Source organism: Myotis myotis, unplaced genomic scaffold, assembly GCF_014108235.1.
Source record: "Myotis myotis isolate mMyoMyo1 unplaced genomic scaffold, mMyoMyo1.p scaffold_m19_p_2, whole genome shotgun sequence".
In the NCBI taxonomy this organism is placed as follows: domain Eukaryota; kingdom Metazoa; phylum Chordata; class Mammalia; order Chiroptera; family Vespertilionidae; genus Myotis; species Myotis myotis.
This window is the reverse complement of record NW_023416324.1, coordinates 64,036,417-64,056,897: the sequence shown is the minus strand read 5'-3', so window position 1 is coordinate 64,056,897 and position 20,481 is coordinate 64,036,417. Positions and strand designations below refer to the sequence as shown.

Genomic DNA, 20,481 nt, shown 5'->3' with positions numbered 1-20,481 from the left:
GTCTGTTAAGTTAATGCCAAATAGTACCAAAGGATGTGAACACAGTTTTGGGAAGCACTAAATACACAGTTTTTACATAATGAGTAAATGTATGGACTTTGAATGTCACATGTATTATATATTAGAATTTGAGAGACACGGTGAAGTTATTTGCAGTTTAAATTCTATGAAGGAAATGGAATTTCAGAAGGGCTTGAAAGTATTTGGCCAAGTTGGAATTCCATCCAAATAACACCTGATAGGAGCTAGTTGAGGGCTGCATCATACTCATCTTTATATCACCAGCTTAGACCCACCATTAATGCTTGGTAAATTAAGTGGGAGATTGAGATCAAGCTTGCAACTAAATTTTATAGACATTTTTCCCCCTCAGAAAATATCTGGCAGTCATGAAGTTCATAACGTAACTTCAGTAGTCAGTTCAAAGGAAATTAATATAAACCCTCTTCCTATGTAATTTAGTTTGAGAAAATTTTTTAGAAAGTATACACTCCCGTTTTAAAGAAAGTGAGCACAGTTTTGCTTCAATATCAATTCTGAATTTAAAATATGCACACTTGAAATATTTATTAAACCAAGTAAGAGAACAGTAATTCATAAAATAGGTATTTACTAAAAAGAGTAAAATATTTAATTATGACAAATTACGACTAGACTATGAAGTCCTTTGAGGGCAGCAACTAGGTCTTATTCAGCTTTGAATTCTTCAATGCCAAACATCCTAAGAGGTACTCAATAAATATAAGGTGAGTTGAAGTTGAAGTTTAGAATTAATCAACTTCAAGGTCAGCAGATACAATATTAGAAAAATACTAATGAAAATAACAAAATTATTTAACGTGCTAAATGATTCAAAGAGTAAACTTTACTTATGGTTACTGCCTTGCTTGGAGAAAATTTATAAAAAATTAAAAACCATGTTGGATGTTGTGAGAAGGGAATAAGAAAGAATTCTTTAAGACATACAATCTTATTAAAGATGTGAAAGCCACAGAATAACAGAATTTTAGAGCTCCAAGGGGCCTTACATAACAGTGCACGAGGAGAAAACTGCCACATACAGAATTGATAAATGACACAGGATTTCACACTAAGCACCTGTGGTCTTAGATGGACTTGCAGTTGTATCTTGAGAGCAAGAAAGATGACAAAGAGGCAGCAGGCATTCAAGATGAGTTTTACTTAAGAACAAAAGTCTAGAATTAGAAAAGTATAAGATATTTTTGAAATTAGAAAATAATTTGATAGGAATAATGTTTATATATGAGTAAGAGGAAATATAAAGCTGGGAGAGAGTATTTAATGCTCAACAAAGGAGTTTGGACTGAAGAGACAGATTCCATGAATTAATAAATGGTTTTTAAGACACTAATAAAGTAACAACTGATGGAAGATAAGTAACTTGATGCTCTTGTATTCTATAGTTTTGAGGGAGGTAAGAACAACAAAACCACCCAAATGGACTATTAAGGAATGGATACTCCTATTCATTCATACACTGAGTGGCCAGATTATTATGACCACCCCATCAGTACAACGAAGTGAATTAATTATGCAAATAATAATAATAAAACCTTGAGAGTATTTGCTTAGAAAGTTTTCAATATTCAGCATTTTTGAAAGTGTCAATGAAGTACTGATGGGGTGATCATAATAATCTGGCCACTCAGTGTATATTTTACCTTAACATACTTTTTTTAAAGTACTAAGGAACATACATTTTAGAAGGGTGAGAATGGAGTGATGAGACCCATTTATATGCTTTAATAGTTTGATTTTACTTTAAAAAAAATAGGGGGCAATTCAATTTTTAATTAAAAAAATTTTTTAAGTAAAATGAAAAAATGTATGGCAGTTGCTAACCAGAGAATGGCCTATTCCTTAAGGTATAAATGTGAACTTGAATTCCATTCCTATTGTTCTTATTACTTATAATGAGTAACTGGCATACATAACTCTTACTCTATTCTTAGCATGAAACTTGGCACTTTGGCACTATACTGATGTCAATTCAATTTAAAGTAGGAACTCAGTTACTGACTAAATACTGATAAGCAGTGTTTTGTTGAAAATTACCAGACAGCATCCCAAATTTCACATGTTACATTTTTGGAACCATCTTTTTTCCCTTATATATTTTATTTTTAAAAAGTATTATAGAAATGTCAAACATATACAAAAGCATAATAGTATAATGAAACCTCATGAACCCACAACCCAGCTTCAAACTATCAACATTCTGCCAATGTTGTTTTAACTGTTCCCATTTTTTCTTCTGAAATATTTTAAAGTAATTCTCAGACATGGTACAATTTATACAAATTTCAGAATATACCTCTAAAAGATACAGACTCAACATAAGGAGCCTGCTCCTCCTGAAATATTTCCTTTCTTAGTAAATGGTTCAAGTGTCAATGAGTCATCCTTGACTCATTTTTCTCTCATAGCGCAAAGCCAATCTAACAAGCAATACTGGATAGATTGTGAACTTCCCTGCTATCACTCTTATGTCACATCACCTTTTACTTTTTGCCTGCCCTATGTCCACAGCTCCCTAACTGGTCTCCCTAGTACCCCCTGAAACTTCAGTCTTTATACTTGTTCCCTATGACTGAAATGTTTTTCATTCAAAAAACTGGAAACTGTCACTTCTTGAGGCCTCTTTGAATTTGATCCTATTAGAAAGGCTTGCTTTAACCACCATGTCTACACAACAGGGCAACAACCATCACTTCTACCATTAATCTATCCCCACCGGCCTATTTCTCCATCACCACCTGATGTATTTATTTACTAGTTTGTCCTCTTCTGCTAGATTGTGAGCTCCAGGAGGGCAGATATTTTCTTGATTTTATTCATTACTGTATCACCAGTGTTCAAAATAGTAGCGAGAGGCAGTCATGGAGTATGCAGTTAAGTATTAAATACTGAAAATTATTTGATAGCTAACAGAGTAGAACAGAATTTGAAAATTCTTTCCTAAAGAATTTGAAACAATCAGTAATTTAGAATTCATTTGGAAAATAATACATCTTTTGAAGGCTTTGACAGCTATTCAAAATCTAGTCTATTGACAATTTATGTTCCTATATTTAAGCAGTGTGGATTATGTACCTGAAATATATCTAACTGTATTTTAAAGAGTGGCATTATATGGTGTCATAGCTGCATCCAGCATCTTCATAGGGGATTAGCACTGAAACAATACCAAAGTCTCGGCCTCTTTTGCCGTCAACATGAAGTCTTATGAATCAAAATTCAATTCAGACCTTCACTCACTACATTCTTCTTGCACCTAGTCTTTGAACTATGAGTACTAGGCTAATTTAAATTTAAAAAATTACTTTAACTATAAGGCTCAGTGTCTTTTCAATATACCTTGTATTTCAGCGGAGGAAGGCGAGAAGAGGGCTAAGGCAGCTTGCACCTTACCTACCATGCAGAGTCTGTAACTTGGGAATCAAGACCTAGCAGGAATTTCCCGTCTCTTCAGCGTTACTTGCCTAAGCGCTATGGAAACAAATGTCGGTAACTGCTCAGCGTGTCCTAGCTGATGTGTGAGCCCTTTCTGGGCGGTAACACTCCATGTGCCCTGAACCTGCAATGCGCATCCAAGAAGAGAGAGGCAGCTTGCAGTAAGCAGCAGGTCAGACAGCGCTCGCTATTTACTAGCCCTGCAGGTTAAGCAAGTCACTCACCTCCCTGAGGCCGCGGCCTCACATACAAAGGGGGTTAATAACACCTACCTGGCAAAGTTACAGAAAGGACTGGAGATAATCTGCCAAATGTCAAATGAAATGTTTGACATCGTTGTAGTTGTTGTTGTTGTTTTTTCTTTCATAATATAAGGCAGCTATTACCTCTAGTTCTACCATTCTTTCGCCAAGCACGGGGCAACGTGACAGCGACTGTGCCAGTAAAACTGGCATCAAGCAGCAAAGCCAGACCAACCGCTGTGCCTCTCGGTATCAATGCGGCATGCACCTCGGAGAGCTGTTTCTGTGTCCTCTTTCCAAAAGAGCACGCCGTTGTTACGGTGACATGGCCTTAGCTTAAACACCCGATTGTTGACAACCCATGTTGCGGTAAAATCTACATCTGTTCGCAGACTGAACCGAGTGGCCATCGTGTGGGTGACGCCGGCGGAAAGCCGTCCAAGTTCCCGAGGACCGACCCTTCCCTGACTGCGGAGTACCCGGCGCTGGTCGCCTTTCCCCCCTAAAGTGGCTGCAGGCCCCACGGGAGCCTCCCCCGCGCCACGCCCCGGGCCTGGGACTGTGCGGGAACCCCCGCGCTCCGGCCTTCCCGGGGCCGCGGCCAAGTCCGGGCGCCAACTGGCGACCTCCATTTCTCAGCCCAGGGCCGTCCTTCCCGGGAGGGAGAGGCGCTGGGGGGAACCGTGCCGGCGGCTCTCCGGGCAGAGGGGCAGGAAAAGGGCACTTCCTTCTCCTTCTCGGCGGGGAGGGTGCGAGGAAGGGACCGAAAGGGCGGCGGTGGCGTCAGCAGAGTCCGTCTCTCGGCTCACCCCGCGGGACTCGCCAGGCCTCCGCCCGGGGCCCCCGGAGGGAGGTCACACAGCACCCGCGTCGTGGGGGCCAGCCAGGCGGGCGGTGCTGTCGGAGCCGCCTCGGCTCGAGGCCGAACTCAAGGTGTCCTCCAGGGGCCCCGTCTCCACACCGCCTCCCTTCACCCCGGGGGCGGCGGCTGGGCAGGAGGGGGGCACGGGAGACGGCGGCCAGGCCCGCAGGAGCGCCAGGCCGCGCCCATCTCCCGGGCCTCGGGCCGGCGCAGGCAGGCCCTGTGGTCGGCGAGGCCGGGAGCGAGGGCCCCGGCGATCGGGCTGGATGCTCCCGCATCGCCCCCACCCGGTCCTCGGGGAGACGCCACCCCTCCCCCCACCGCCTACCTGCACCGCACGGCTGAGGAAAGTGCCCGCGTCGGCCGCGAACTTCTTGACGTTGAAGTCCATCATGTTCATCCTGCGCCGCAGCCGGGCGGAGCTGCCGGCTGACCTAGCGGGGAGGCGGAGGCGCCGCGGCCGGGCTGGGGCGCCGGGCGGGAGTGGCGCGGGCAGACGTGGTGAGTGGAGGGAGGCGGCGCCAGCCCCGCGGCCGCAGCTGTCGTTTCCGTCAAGGGCAGGGGGCGGGGGGAGGGAGGGTGGGGCGAGGGGAGAGGACGAGCGCCTCCCAGCGGCCCCCGCGTCCGGGCGCCGCAGCCGGGACGCCGGGCCTGTCCCTTCCGGAGCGCGGCCGCTAACGTCGGCGCTGGCCCCGGTGGGCGAGCCGGAAACGGATTGGCGTTCTGGCCTCCGGGTCAGGCTCCCCGGCGGAGGAAGCGGGCGGCGCCGCGGGGCGGAGCCTTTGTGGCGAGGTGATCTCGGGAACAGCGACCCCTTCAGGACCGTCGCGGCGCCGCCGCGGGGCGCGCCGGGAACTTGGCTCGCTCCGCCCGTGGGAAGGTCCGCGTCGCTGGGAGGAGCGCGCCGCGGAGTCGCAGCAGCGCGGCGCTATGTGGTTAGTCCCAGAGAACCAAGAGCAGACGACTCCGGCCCCTCTTTTTATTTGGAGGAAAAATATGGATGTTGGAAAATAGGATTGCAGTAGCTGTGTCATTAGAACCAGCAGCTCCCTGTCATCTTGTACCCGCGCCCGCAGGTCTCGGAAGTGGCAGAAGAGGGTTGAGTTAGTGTCCCGCCCAGCCGGTTTTCATTCATTCAGCATTATCGAATGTCTACCGTGTACCAGAGCTGAATCGGGTGCTGGAGATACTGTGCTTCAAAACACTGTCCTTGCCTTCAAGATGCTCTCGGTTCTTTAACTTGACCACCTTAGGGGACTTCACTCCCAGCAGAAGCTCTGTAACCATTTGCTGACGCAAGGACTTTGTGACTGCCTTACAGGGTCAACCCTAGGTGCCCACTGTGTGCGAAGTATGATGCCCAGGACACAGAGTGCCGAGCGGAGGTCACAAAGAAGTAGAAAATGGTGAGTGAGGTAGAATAATCCTTAAAGATTCAACGCGGCGAATTTTGATAACAAATGAGAATATGATGTGAAATCTGTTACACACACACACACACACACACACACACACACACACCATGATTCTGATTAATTTCTTAAGCAGTCTTTGTGATATAGCCTATGTTTGAACTAAGTTAAGACAGGTGCAAGCAAGGAGAGAGAGGGAGACCTTAGTATTTCAAGAAAACAGGGTGCGTTTTTTGTGTGGGCTGTGCCCTTTTGTTACATTAGGGCTGGGAAAACGCAGCCCTGCAGGCAATGGAATGAGCTCACATAACTCATTCAGTGTTTTACTATAACAGCAGTAAACAGAAGCAGTAGCTGTTGTTAAAGTCTGAAAGGTTAGCTCTAAAGGCATTTTAAGGAACAGCAGATAACATAGAGATTTGTTTGTGTTGGGTTATTCTTGGTGGTGGTGACAGACATAACCACTTTTTTTCTAAGATAACTCCAGTAAAATGAATCTCCTAGACCCCAAATACTACACATATCTTTAACTTTTCCAGAAATATAGAAAAGGAAATATATAATTAATGTTGTTTTTCATTTATTGTCCATATTTAGATTTTTAAGCACTTACTATCTTTGTAGATGTCTATCTTCACAATAAGTGTATTTGCTACAATCTATGTCTATTTCTACAGAAGGCTCACCACACCACATCCACTGTTACAGAAAAAAACTCTGGATCCCCTTCCTCAAAGGTGTAGATCTACCTAACTTGAAAAAAATCTTCACTTCTTCCTGTTGAGCCTTCTATAGCTATAATATTTGCTTCTGCATATGATCACATAATACAGTGTGACTAAGTGTATTAGTAGATTATATTATCTACCTAGTTTTAACTAAATAAATCTTCACAAAAATGGACAAGTTGCCTAAAGAGTTATCACCAAAGAAACATACAGTGATTGAACCTCAAGGTCATGGTTTGATTCCTGGTCAGGGCACATGCCCAGGTTGTAGGCTCATGCAGATGGTGCAGGAGGCAGTAAATCAATGATTCTCTCTCATCATTCATGTTTCTATCTCTCTCCATCTCCCTTCCTCTCTGAAATCAATATATATATATATATATATATATATATATATATATATATATATATATACACATATATATGTAAAAAAAGGTAATTACACAAGCACAAGCAAACCAGAAATGCCAGAGCTGATACTTCTAAATGTTGAATTTATCAGGAAGACATTGAAATATGAATTTTAAAGTGATTAAAACTCGGTTCCAGCTTTTAAGGAACTTAGAATCTAATGTGGGAAATAGACTTGTAAAGTAAAACATAGTATGAGAACTATAACTAGAAAAGCTTGTATAAGATTGGGCTGGAGTGATTTGTAGAGGAATTGGGTATTAACCAGCAGGGTAGGGGAGGTGATAATTAAGACTTTTTTGAACTGGCTTCTGACTGAATTCATCTGTCAGTGGGGAGAGATGATTAGACTTTAATTTAGAAAGATCACATTTTAGGCAGTGTGGATAATGGACTGTAGAGGGGCAAAGACAGGTAGAAAGACTGATTAGGAGTCTGTTGCTATTACTCACCATGTACTCTGCTATCTTGTTATCTTAAAACTGAAAGTATTTTTTTGACCAAAATTCCCTCTCATTGGACATCTGTTTCTCTTTTACTCACTTAGTATGTTCTTATCATCATCAAGGCCTGTAATCCCATGCCTCATTACTCTCCCTCCACTTTCCCCTCTTTTTTTTTTTTTTAACTCTCACCAGCACCCTCAGCTGCCTCTGTCCTTCTGACCCATCAATCTACATTCCCAGATGAATGTTTTCTCTGTTTCTGCTCTCGAACTCCCAGCATTGTTAGGGAAAATTGCACAGCCTTGTAGATGGATGCTACTTACCTACTAATGAATGATTGCCTACTTACACTAAACCTTTATAACTACCTAGAAAAGCTTTTACTTCTTTCTAATCAAATTCTTTTTATACTCTCTGCAGTGCCTTCTACAAAACTTTGACCCTTTCCTTAACATGCCTAGCTTATTCTCATATACTATTATTCTTAGCCATTGATACTTTTTCTTTACAAAGGAATGATAAATCATCAAGCTATTATTAGCCAAGAGCTCCTTTAACCAAACTCTTTTCTTTCCACCTCTTGTCCTTCTCCACACTATTGCCAAATGTTTCAGACGAAAGGTGTCCCAGGTGTTTTCTTCTGAGTTGAGCAAGATACTGCTCTTTTAATCTTGGCTGCATGTGGGAATCACCTGGAGAGTTTAAGCAACCACTTATGCCTGGATTCCACTTTCAGAGTGTGGACTGGGTATTGGGATGTTTAGAAGTTCCCCCAGGTGATGCTAAAATGTGGCCAAGATTGGTAATGAACCCATCATCCTCTGAGTACATACTTGTTCCACCAGTCTCTACCCTTTGCCTACAGATAGATTCCTTTTCTCTTACTGGATTGAGTTGCTCAACGGCAGTGACCATTTCTTATTCATTTTTATAATTTAATGGTCTACTGGCAACTTTAGAGAACTCTCAGTTAATTTTTTCAATGAATAAAATAATCAAATCAAGATGTATACTGTTCATTTGTAACCCCTCCTCCCCAACCCAACTTTCCAGCTATAGATTCAGTATTGCCAGTACTGAGCCTCTTGTAGTTTGTTTTTACTGAAAGTTATTTTTTTCTGGTTTCCTATAATGGCAAATTGAATTATATACACCAAGTCTCCTAAGCTAGAAATCTGAGTCTCCTTTGATGATTTCCTCTTATTTCCCATGTCTGATTGATCAAATCTTTGGAATTTTTTTCTCTGAACTCTTTCTCCTCTTCTCCTCTTTTTTACTTTTAAATTGAGGTGTAATTGACATGTAACATTATATTAGTTTCAAATGTACAACATAATGAGTCATTATTTGTATACATTGTCAAATGAGCACCACAATAAGTCTAGTTAACATCCCTTACCTTACATAGTTACAGAAATAATTTCTCTTGTGATGAGAACTTTTAAGATTTACTTTCTTTGCAACTTCCAAATATGCAATATAGTATTATTTACTATGGTCACAATGATATACATTATATTCCTATGACTTTTAAAAAAATACATGGATAGAGAGAAACCCAGAACTTCCAAAAGAAGGCCCAAGGCCCACAGCAGCTTGCATTGCTTCACAGCTGGGCTCCTGCTAGGTAGCCTCAGGCAGAGGCTAAATTACCACCTCCTTAGAGATCCAAGAGCCAGTGTACCCAGTGGTCAGAGTGGGACCATGCAGATTACAACTCCTCAGATCCATAAGGGACACACTCAGGGGGCAGACTCAGTGAGCACCAAAGCCCCACTGAAGCAAGTCTTGCCCCAGAAGGGTGTCTCCAGCACAGAAGTTCTCCCACTGCAGACACAGCTGATTCTCACAGCCAGTTGGCATGGAGGTCAATTCCTCCCAGTGATACCTACAACAATCAAGGCTTAACTACAACAAGACTGTGCAAAAAGCCCACAAGGGGGTACACCAAGAGTGTCCACCTCAGGTAATTGGGGAGGCTGAGCCACTGGGCACCTAGCACAGAAAACCACTCTATCAACACAGGAAAGCATAAAAAATGCGGAGACAAAGGAACAGGTCACAAATGACAGAAATGGAGGAAAGCAAACTACTGGATATAGAGTTCAAAACCACACTTTTAAGGTTTTTCAAAAATTCTCTAGAAACTGCCGATAAACTTAGTGAGACCCTCAAGAAATCTAGTTAGACCCTCGAGGTTATGAAAAAGGACCAACTAGAAATTAAGCATACACTGACTGAAATAAAGAATATTATACAGAGTTCCAACAGCAGACTAGAAGATAGCAAGAATCAACTCAAAGATTTGAAATACGAAGAAGCAAAAAACACCCAACCGGAAAAACAAAAAGAAAAAAGAATCCAAAAATATGAAGATAGTGTAAGGAGCCTCTAGGACAACTTCAAATGTACCAACATCTGAATTATGGGGGTGCCAAAAAAAGAGAGAGAGCAAGATATTGAAAACCTATTTGAAGAAATAATAACAGAAAACTTCCCCTACCTGGTGAAAGAAATAGACTTACAAGTCCAGGAAGCGCAGAGAACCCCAAACAAAAGGAATCCAAAGAGGACCACACCAAGACACATCATAATTAAAATGCCAAGAGCAAAAGACAAAGAGAGAATCTTAAAAGCAGCAAGAGAAAACCAGTCAGTTACCTACAAGGGAGTACCCATATGACTGTCAGCTGATTTCTCAACAGAAACTATGCAGGCCAGAGGGAGTGGCAAGAAATATTCAAAGTGGTGAATACCAAGAACCTACAACCAAGATTACTTCACCCAGGAAAGCTATCATTCAGAATTGAAGGTCAGATAAAGAGCTTACAGATAAGAAAAAGCTAAAGGAGTTCATCACCACCAAACCAGTATTATATGAAATGCTGAAAGGTATTCTTTAAGAAGAGGAAGAAGAAGAAAAAGGTAAAGATACAAATTATGAACAACAAATACACATCTATCAACAAGTGAATCTAAAAATCAAGTGAATAAAATCTGATGAACAGAATAAATTGGTGAATATAATAGAATCAGGGGCATGGAAAGGGAGTGAACTGACTGTTCTTGGGGGGAAAGGAGTGTGGGGGTGCGGGAAGAGACTGGACAAAAATCGTACACCTATGGATGAGGACAGTGGGGGAGGGGGTAAGGGCAGAGGGTGGGGTGGGAACAGGGTGGAAGGGAGCTACGGGGAGAAAAAAGAGGAACAAAAAAAAAATACATGGATGTTTGTGCTTTTTGACCCCCTTCACCCATTTCTTCTGTCCTACATCCCACTCCCACCTCTGGCAACCATCAATCAGCTCTCTGTATCTATGAATTTCGCTTTTTTGTTTTTCATTTTTATTTATTTATTTAAAAATATATATATATATTTTATTAATTTGAGAGAGGAAGGGGGAGGGAGAGAGATAGAAACATCAATGAAGAGAGAATCATTGATCAGCTGCCTCCTGCATACCCCACACTGGGGATCGAGCCCAGAACTCGGGCATGTGTCTTTGACTGGAATTGAATCTGGGACCCTTCAGTCCGCAGACTGATGTGCCATCCACTGAGCTAAACCAGCTAGGACTTGTTTTGTTTTTAGATTCTACATATAAATGATATCATACAGTGTTTGTCGCTCTCTGCTGGTTTGTTTCATTTAGGATAATGTCCTCAAGGTCCCTGTTGTCTCAAATGGCAAGATTTCATTCTTTTTATGGCTGAGTAATATTCGTGTGTGTGTGTGTGTGTGTGTGTGTGTGTGTGTGTGTGTGTCACATTTTCTTTATTCATCCATCAATGAATTCTTTGGTTGTTTCCATATCATGATTGTTACAAATAATGCACAATCAACATGGGGGTGTATATATCTTTTTTAATTAATATTTTAGTTTCCTGGGTAAGGATCCACAATGGAATTACTGGGTCATATGGTAGTTCCATTTTGAATTTTTTTTTTTTAATCTTAGAGGAAGGGAGGGAAAGAGAGAGAAACATTGATTGGTTGTCTCCCATACACACCCTGACTGAGATAGAATCTGCAACCTGCGTATGTGCCCTTATGTGCAATTGAACCTGCCACCTTTCGGTGCACGAGACGATGCTCCAACCAACTAAGCCACACTGACGATGGTTCCGTTTTGAATTTTTAAAGGAACCTTTATACTGTTTTCTATAGTGGCTATACCAGTTTATAGTGCCACCAGCAATGTACAAAGTTTCCTTCCCTTTTCTCCACATCATAGCCACCACTTGTTAATTTTTGTCTTTTTAATAACAGCCATTCTAATAGGTGTGAAGGATATCTCACTGTGGTTTTGATTTTTATTTCCCTCATTATTAGTGATATTGGACATCTTTTCCTCTACATTTGGCCATCTGTATGTCTTCTTTGGAAAAAATGTCTATTTAGATTTTTGCCCAATTTTAAAAATCGGATTTTGTTTTTTTTGCTGCTGAGTTGTACAAGTTCTTTATATATTTTTGATATTTATCCCTTATGAGATACATGACTTGCATATATTTTCTCACATTCAGTAGGTTATCTTCTCATTTTGTTGATGATTACTTTGTGGTGCAGAAGTTTTTTAGTTTGATGTAGTCCCACTTGTTTATTTTTGTTTTTTGCTTTTTGATTAAAAAAACATGGCCAAGATTTATGCCAAGGATTTACCACCTATGTTTTCTTCTAGGCATTTTATGGTTTGAGGTCTTATATTTAAGTTTTTAATTCATTTTGACCTAATGTTTGTGTATGGTGTAAGATGGTAGTTCAGGTTCATTATTTTGCATGTGGCTGTCTAGTTATCTCAGGGCCATTTATTGAAGAAACTTTCCCCATTATATATTCTTCACTCCTTTGTCATAAGTAAATTGACCATATATACGTGGATTTTTTTCTTGACTTTCAACTATGTTCCATTGCTGTATGTATCGGTTTTTATGCCTAAACCATTCTGTATTACAATGTATTACAATAGCTTTATAATGTAGTTTGAAATCAGGGAGTGTCATGCATCCAGCTTTGTTCTTCCTTCTCAAGATTGCTTTGGTTATTCAGATAAATTTTAGGGTTATTTGTTATATTTCTGTGACAAATGCCATTGGAATTTTGATAGGGATTACATTGAATCTGTGCATTGATTTTGGTAGTATGGACATTTTAACAATATTGATTCTTTTAATCCATGAGTATGGGATATCCTTCTATTTATTTGTGTCTTCTTCAGCTTCTTTCATTAATGTTTTATAGTTTTCTTTATACAGGTCTTTCTCCTTGGTTAAATTTATTCCTATATATTTTATTCCTTTGGGGATAATTAAAAATTGAATTGTTTTCTTCATTTCTCTTTCTGATAGTTTGTTATCAGTGTATAGACATGTAGCAGATTTTTAAAACATTAATTTTGTATCCTGCAACTTTGATGAATTTTTAAATTGGTTCTAACCTTCTTTTCAGTGGAGTCTTTAAGGTATTTTATATATGGTATCATGACTTCTGCAAATAATTACAGTTTCATGTTTTCCTTTCCAATTTGGATTTTTAAAATTTATTCTTCTTGCCTAATTGCTGTGACTAGGACTTTCAACATCATGTCAAATAAAAGTGGCAAGAGTGAACATCCGTGCCTTGTTCCCGATCTTGGAGGAAAATCTTTCAGCTTTTCACCATTGAGGATGATGTCATTTTTGAGCTTGTCATATATAGTCTTTATTATATTGAAGTATATTCCCTCCATACCTCTTTTTAATCAAAATACTACTTTATTAAATGAGTTATTTTACACAATATGAACATCAATATAATTACAATTGTAAAAAATTTTTTATAACAAGGATGGACTGATTTTCAGATTTCCAAATTAGAGTCAACTGTACATTTTACACAGAATTGTCTTTGCATGAAGCCCAAAAGGGAACAGCATGAAAATGAGTGTTTCTGTAGCCCCTTTATTTTTGCTGATCAACAGTTTGTTAGAAAAGCAGCTGCAGGTTTGTTACCTAAGGTCTGAGACAGTAGAAGAGTCAAAGGTGTCATGAATTCACCTGTAAACAACTTTATGCCTGGACAACAGCCAATTCTGGAGGAAGTGGAGTCTTAGGATGCTTGCTCTCAAAGTGCTGCTTGAAGGTGTTAGGGTCTTGCATTTGTGGCCTACAGACAGTGCAGGTATAGATTAAGGCAGCTTTGGCAGCAGCCTTTTGGTCATGTCCTTGTTTCTTCTTTTGTCCGGCTTGCTTTTTGGCATTTTTCTGCTGAGACTGAATCTTCTGCTGTCCACGAGCCATATCTTCTGGCAGCGGGCTTCTTCCCGCCCAGCACGCGCGCAGGCCTCCGGTTGCGCTGGCCCTCCCCCCCAATACCTTTTTTATTGAAAGTTTTTTTTTTTTTTTTTTTTTTTTTTATCACACATGAGCCGAAACCGGTTTGGCTCAGTGGATAGAGCGTTGGCCTGCGGACTGAAGGGTCCCAAGTTCGATACCGCACATCCCCAGTGGGGGATGTGCAGGAGGCGGCTGATCGATGTTTCTGACTCTCTATCTCTCTCTCCCTTCCTCTCTGTAAAAAAATCAATAAAATATATTTAAAAATAAATAAATAAATGAGTGTTGAATTTTAGCAATTTTTTCTGCATATATTGAGATGATCATATGATTTTTATATTTTGTTTTATTAATATGATGTGTTCTGTTGATTGATTTGTGTTGTTGAACCTTTCTTCCATCTTTGTAATAAACCTCCTGGTTCATGGGTCAATGCCCCATTTTGTTTTTTTTGTGTGTGTTTTTAAAAAATATATATATTTTATTGATTTTTTACAGAGAGGAAGGGAGAGGGACAGAGAGTCAGAAACATCGATGAGAGAGAAACATCGACCAGCTGCCTCCTGCACACCTCCCACTGGGGATGTGCCCGCAACCAAGGTACATGCCCCTGACCGGAATCGAACCCGGGACCCTTCAGTCTGCAGGCAGACGCTCTATCCACTGAGCCAAACCGGTTTGGCCCCCATTTTGTTTTTGATGTTACATTTTGTATCTATTTATCTTGTGTATCTTTTAACTATTAATTATTGTAGTTATTTTTTACTACCTTTGTCTTTTAACATTCATATTGGCTTTATATATGATTAATTCACTACCTTTATACATTTGCTTTTGCAGTCAAATTTATTCTTTTATACATTTTCTTGTTACTAATTGGCACCCTTTATTTTCAGCTTAAAGAAGTCTCTTTAACATTTCATGTAAGGCTGGTTTACTGATGATAATCTCCTTTAACTATTGCTTGTCTGAAAAAACAATTGATCTCTTTAATTTTGAACGACAATTTTGCCTGGTATAGAATTCTTAGTTGGAAATACTTATTTTCCAGCACTTTGATATATCATTTCATGCCCTTCTAGCCTGTAAAGTTTCTGCTGAAAAATTTGTTGCTAAGCTCATTGGGGTTTTCTGTATGTAACAAGTTATACTTTTCTTACTGTTTTTAAGATTCTTTCCTTGTCTTTAACTTTTGAAATTGTGATTATATGTGCCTTGGTGTGGATCTCTTTGGGTTCTTCATTTTGGAACTCTCTGGGCTTTTTGAATTTGGATGTCTGTTTCCTTCTCCAAATTAGGAAAGTTTTTAGCCATTATTTTTCAAATAATTTTTTTGAGGTTTGTCTTATTCTTTTGTTTGGAACATATTCCTTTGTTTCTTCATTTTGTTTGACTCTGTGCTGGTTTATATGCTTTAGATGAAACACTCACTTCTTCCACTCTTAAAGGGTTGCCCTTGTGTAGCAGATGCAGCTCAGTGTTCAGTCCTGCCTTAACTCTTTGTTGTCTCTCAAACCTTTGTAATTTTCCAAGCAACCTTTTATTTTAAAAAATATATTTTGTTGATTTTTTACAGAGAGGAAGGGAGAGAGATAAAGAGTTAGAAACATCAATCAGCTGCCTCCTGCACACTCCCTACTGGAGATGTGCCTGCAACCAAGGTACATGTCCTTGACTGGAATCGAACCTGGGACCTTTCAGTCCGCAGGCCGACGCTCTATCCACTGAGCCAAACCGGTTAAGGCCAAGCAACCTTTTTTTATTTAGTAGTTGAGGGTGTGTCAAGACTTTTTAGTGTCCCAAAGGGGAAGATCTCAGTCGGCAGATTGAAGCTGATTGGAAACTAGACACTCAGGCAGTATATCTTTATCTTTATCTTTATCTTTATCTTTATCTTTATCTTTATCTTTATCTTTATCTTTATATCTTTATCCTTATAGTCCCATGGGACTGTAAGCAGAAGTCCCACTGGCCACCAGAGCCAGGTGATATGGAGGTGTCCCCTGGGTGGTAGTCATAGAAATAGGGGCTTCAGACAAGTGTATAAGCTCTTTTCTTGGAGATACCAGTGAACTGTACTGAGGCAGAGGGAAAGTGCAAAGGTGGTGTCCATTGGCCTGTTCCCTGAGAGTAGCTCTTAAAGCCTCAGTGTGTGCCAATCCTGAAGCCTTCCCCTTAGACTGAAGCTCCAGGACAAGCAAGTAGACCTGTCTCATAGAAATATTGGGGATGTGTTTCAGTCTCTTGTCTTTGCAGTGCCCTGGGGGTAGAAGCCTGCCCAGAACCTTCTCTCCGATTATTATATAGTCCCATGGAATTCAGGAATACAAGGCCCCTTGGCCACCAGAACCAGGTTGTCAAGGGGTGTCCCCTGGGTGGTAGTGTAGAAACTAGAGCACCAGACATAAAACTCACAGCACCAGACACGCCTAAGTGTTCCCCTCCAGGAGATACTGGTGCTCTAAAGCATGACAGAGAGAGAGGTCAGAGATAGTATTTGCTCTCTGAGGTCTATGGAAAGGATTATAGTCAGTCCTCAGATTTGTGTTTCATTGTAAGCCTATCTCTCAGGGTACATCAATGATGATTAGCTAATAGGCTCTTTCATAGAGATTTTGGGTCTGTTACCTCTTGCTATGGCCTGAGGGTGGTGGCTGATTAAGAACTCTTTTTCCATTGGTTATAGTCCTATGGAATCTATGAGCATAAGCCCTACTGGCCACCAGGACTAGACCATGTAGAAGTGTCTCCTGATAGCAATAGCAAAAATCAGAACATCAGATAAAGGTATAAGCTTTTTACTCCACGATGCTGGCAAGCTGGAGTGAGGCAGAAGGAGAGTACAAAGATGGCACCCCTTGGCCTCTGTTCCCTAAGAGCACTTCCTTAACGCTTTACATATGTGTCAAACCAGAAGCCTGACCCTCAAGTCAAAGCTCCTGCACCAGCAAATAGTCCTATTTCATAGAAAGAATGGGGGTGAGGGTGGTGTTTCAGTGTGTTGTTTGTGCAATATCTAGGAGTGGTAGCTTGTCAGGAATGGTCTCTCTGATTAGTTATAGTCCTATGGGACCCAGGAATGCAAGCCCCCCTTGGTCTTCAGAGCTAGGAAATGAAGGGGCATTATGTGTGATAGCTACACAAATCAGGGTACCAGAGATGTTTAAAAACCCCCTTCAGGAAAGTACTGTCATCTGGAGTGCAGCAGAGGGACAGCACAAAGAAGGTGCCAACTAGTTGGCTGTAGTAAGGCCAAGGGGCAGTGTAAAGATGGCACTTGCTAGAAAAAGAAAAAAAGAGGTTGTACCACCTGGCTAGAGAAAGGCAGAGCAAGAGCCCAAAGATGGCAACCGCTGGCTAGAATGAGGCAGAGGAAGCGCATAAGATGGGACCCACAGGAAAAAAAGAAAGATGGAGCCCTCAGCCTAAACAAGGCAGAGCAAGAACACAGAGATAGTGCCCACCAGCCTCTGTCCCTGGAGAGTGTTCCAGCAGTCTCTTAGATGTGTATGTGATCAATTAGATGCCAATCCCTCAGGCCAATACTTTAATATAAGCAGCGAGCCTCTATCATTGAAAGTCAGAGCACTGTTGGCTGCCAGTGGGCTGGGTCCTGGAATGGGTGAGTCCTAGCAAACAAGCCCTTTATGAGCCATTTCTCTGACCACTATAGACTTGTGAATATCATGGATGTGAGCCCTATTGATTTTCAAAGCTAGATGTTTTGGGGGCTTACCTCTCAGGTATGGTTATTAAAAGCTGAGGTGGCCTGGCTGGCGTGGCTCAATGACTGAGCATCAACCTATGAACTAGGAGGTCATGGTTTCATCCCAGTCAGGGCACATGCCTGGGTTGTGGGTTCGATCCCTGGTGTGGGGTGTGTAGGAGGCAGCTGATCAATGATTCTCTGTCATCATTGATGTTTCTATCTCTCTTTCCTTCTCCCTTCCTCTCTGAAATAATAATAATAATAAAAAGCTGAGGTGTCTGATGTTCAACTCTTTGTTTCTCAGGATTTGAGTTCCCTCTAGATTGTGAGTTGCCGTGCTGGAGGTGGGGTTTATGATGATATTGTGGCCCAGCTTCCCTTACCCATTTCTATGTGGTTTTCTTTTTATTTGCTTGATCTGTAGTCATTGTTCAGCCAGCAACGTTTTTCTTTTTTTCAAGAGGAAGTTGTTCCATATGTAGCTGTAAACTTGGTGTTTTTATGGGAGGAGGTGAGTTAAGAATCTTCCTAAGTCGCCATCTTGAACAGGAACCCATCCTCTTCTTTTTAAAAACAATTTTTATATTGATACAATTTTAAACTAACAAAACTTTTGCAGGAATAGTACAAAACTTATGTACATGTTTGCCCAGAAACCTCATTCAAGTTTTGCTGATTATTCTAATAATGTCTTTATAGCAAAAGCATGCAAGCCAAGATCAGGTGTTAAATCCAGTTCTTATGATGCTCAATTTTCCTTAAATCAGAATCAGTTCTTCAGTCTTTTTATTTTTAATTGATAATTAGAGAGAAAGGGAGATGGAGAAAGAGAGAGAAACATGAATATGCCAGTGAAACATCCATTGGCTGCCTTCTATACACCCCCTACCTGGGATATATTCATGCAACTCAGATATGTTCCCTGACCTGGAAATCAACCAGCAGCCAACTAACTGAGCCACAATGGCTGGGGCAGTCCTTCACTCTGTTTTTGAAACTTGATCTCTTTCTCTCTCTCTCTCTTTTTTTCTGAGAGTTAACTGCTGTTCTTAAATTGATATGAACAATTTCTATTACGTTTTTATACTTTTACTGATTATATATATTTATAAATGATACTATTTTTATATTTTTAAACTATATAAGTGGTATGATATAGATGTATCCTTTTTCAATCAGGACCAATGTCTAATTCTTTTGTTTGTTTTGTCTCTTGATCCCCATTGTTTTTGGATTGTTTCCATTTTGGTCTTGTAGCTTTTTAAAAAAATCAACTCACTTTTAATGACTTCAAAAAAATGTTTTTGTCAGAGATCCTAAAATTATCACTGGTGAGTGACCAGTTTTTATATGAATTTATTTCTGGACTTAGAAGTCCCAAAGTCATTCAGACATTGTAAAATTGAAATCTTAATCAGCAGGAGCACAAATCATGAATACAAATTCTCTTGGAGACCTTTTTTCCCTTCTCTTTTCAAGCTCATACCATGATAGAAAAGCTTCCTAGTCATTTTGCTGTGCTAGGGAGTGAATTTTATCTAGTTTACCCTTTCACTGAGGTTACAGATCTCAGATTTTCAATTTATATATGTGAGGAAGGGCATGAATGAGGAGGAACTCATAATTTTTAATTTCTGCTTGCACTAAGGGCCCAAAGTCTTATCTCTGGTTACCACATGAGTTTAAAAATTGAAGCACATTCTTCATCCAAACCCCTCCTCACTCAAGACGGGGTCATATTATATGCTTTCGGCTCAGAGGCTCAGTTCCTTCTTAATTTCTGCCACCTAAGTATTTCTCTGCCTTTTTAAAAAAGCTCAAGTATAGATTAAAAAAATATATTTTTTGCACCCAGCATTAGTAGGTGTCTGTAGTGGAAGAGTTTTCATGTTATCTAGTCTGCTTGTATTAGTTAGGGATTGATTGTGTTCAGTTCATATAACAGAAACCTGATTATAGTGACTTACCCAAATTGGGATTTATTTTCTCACCTACTAAAAAGTTCAGAGGCAATCAGATTTCTGTGTTTCTGTCTTCCTTTTCATAGCCTGTAGCTTTCATTCTCGTATCTCAAGACGTCTCCTGTACTTCTAGACATCACATATATTTTCACAGCAGAAAAAGGCTGAAAGGTAAAGGCAAAAGATATTTGCCACCTGAGACAGACTCACTTCCCTCCCTCCTTCCCTCCCTCCCTCCCTCCCTCTCTCTCTCCCTCCCTCCCTCCCTCCCTCCCTCCCTTCCTTCCTTCTTTCCTTCCTTCCTTCCTTCCTTCCAAAATGGCTCTTTTGTAAGCCCCAAAGAACAATTATTGTTTACATCTCATTGTCCAGACCTCGGTCATTTGTTTCCTTGTAAATGCAATAGATTTTGATAAATGCTTGTGCCATGTTAAAAACACTCATTTTTCAACAAGACACATTGTCATCCTGAACAAAACAAGGGTACTGTTAGCAAAGAAGAAGGGAAGAATCCTATATAATAAAAGTGTAATATGCAAATAGACCAAAAGGTGGAGCTACAGGTTAGCGGGGGGCAGGGCCAGTGAGTGGGAGGTGCCAGGCCAGCCAAGGCGGGTGCCAACAGGCAGAGGGAGGGGCCAGCGATGGGCAGGGGGTGGCTGTGGTGACCGGGGGCAGCTGAGGGGCAATCAGGGGGGTCGCCTCACCTCCCGCAGAGGGAGGCCAGACTGCAGTTTAGGCCTGCTCCCGAGGGCTCCTGGACTGCGAGAGGGCACAGGGTGGGCTGAAGGACCCCCTGAGTGCATGAATTTTTGTGCACTGGGCCTCTAGTAGTTGTAGAATAAGTAATTCTTAATATCTGCCAGGCAGGAACTGAAAGTCTACTGTACTGTAACTTCCTTTCAGTTTTTAGACTGATAA

General features: G+C 41.0%; 2 protein-coding genes and 1 long non-coding RNA gene across 11 annotated transcripts in view; 1 reads left to right on the top strand and 2 right to left on the bottom strand.

Annotated features, from left to right (window-relative positions):
• Positions 1 to 5,135, bottom strand: part of SH3GLB1 (SH3 domain containing GRB2 like, endophilin B1) — a 34,725-nt gene extending 29,590 nt beyond the window's left edge. For 4 of the 7 annotated variants that reach the window (XM_036352597.1, XM_036352598.1, XM_036352599.1 and 1 more), the window contains exon 1: positions 4,907 to 5,135. In XM_036352597.1, the coding sequence (XP_036208490.1) occupies positions 4,907 to 4,978 (72 nt within the window). In that variant the 5' untranslated portion in view covers positions 4,979 to 5,135. Of the gene's footprint in view, positions 1 to 3,378; positions 3,484 to 3,746; positions 3,884 to 4,906 lie in introns of those variants that run through there. The other 3 variants (XM_036352602.1, XM_036352603.1, XM_036352604.1) reach the window with 3 other exon arrangements.
• A 120-nt stretch (positions 5,136 to 5,255) lies between these two features.
• Positions 5,256 to 20,481, top strand: part of LOC118677473 — a 67,939-nt gene continuing 52,713 nt past the window's right edge. For 2 of the 3 annotated variants that reach the window (XR_004974402.1, XR_004974404.1), the window contains exon 1: positions 5,256 to 5,984. This is a non-coding gene — a long non-coding RNA (uncharacterized LOC118677473). The remainder of the gene's footprint in view (positions 5,985 to 20,481) is intronic. The other variant, XR_004974403.1, reaches the window with a different exon arrangement.
• On the bottom strand, positions 13,315 to 13,863 carry LOC118677472 (zinc finger protein 706-like). The gene has a single exon (XM_036352605.1). The coding sequence runs from the start codon at positions 13,852 to 13,854 to the stop codon at positions 13,624 to 13,626; it is 231 nt and encodes a 76-aa protein (XP_036208498.1). The 5' UTR covers positions 13,855 to 13,863; the 3' UTR covers positions 13,315 to 13,623.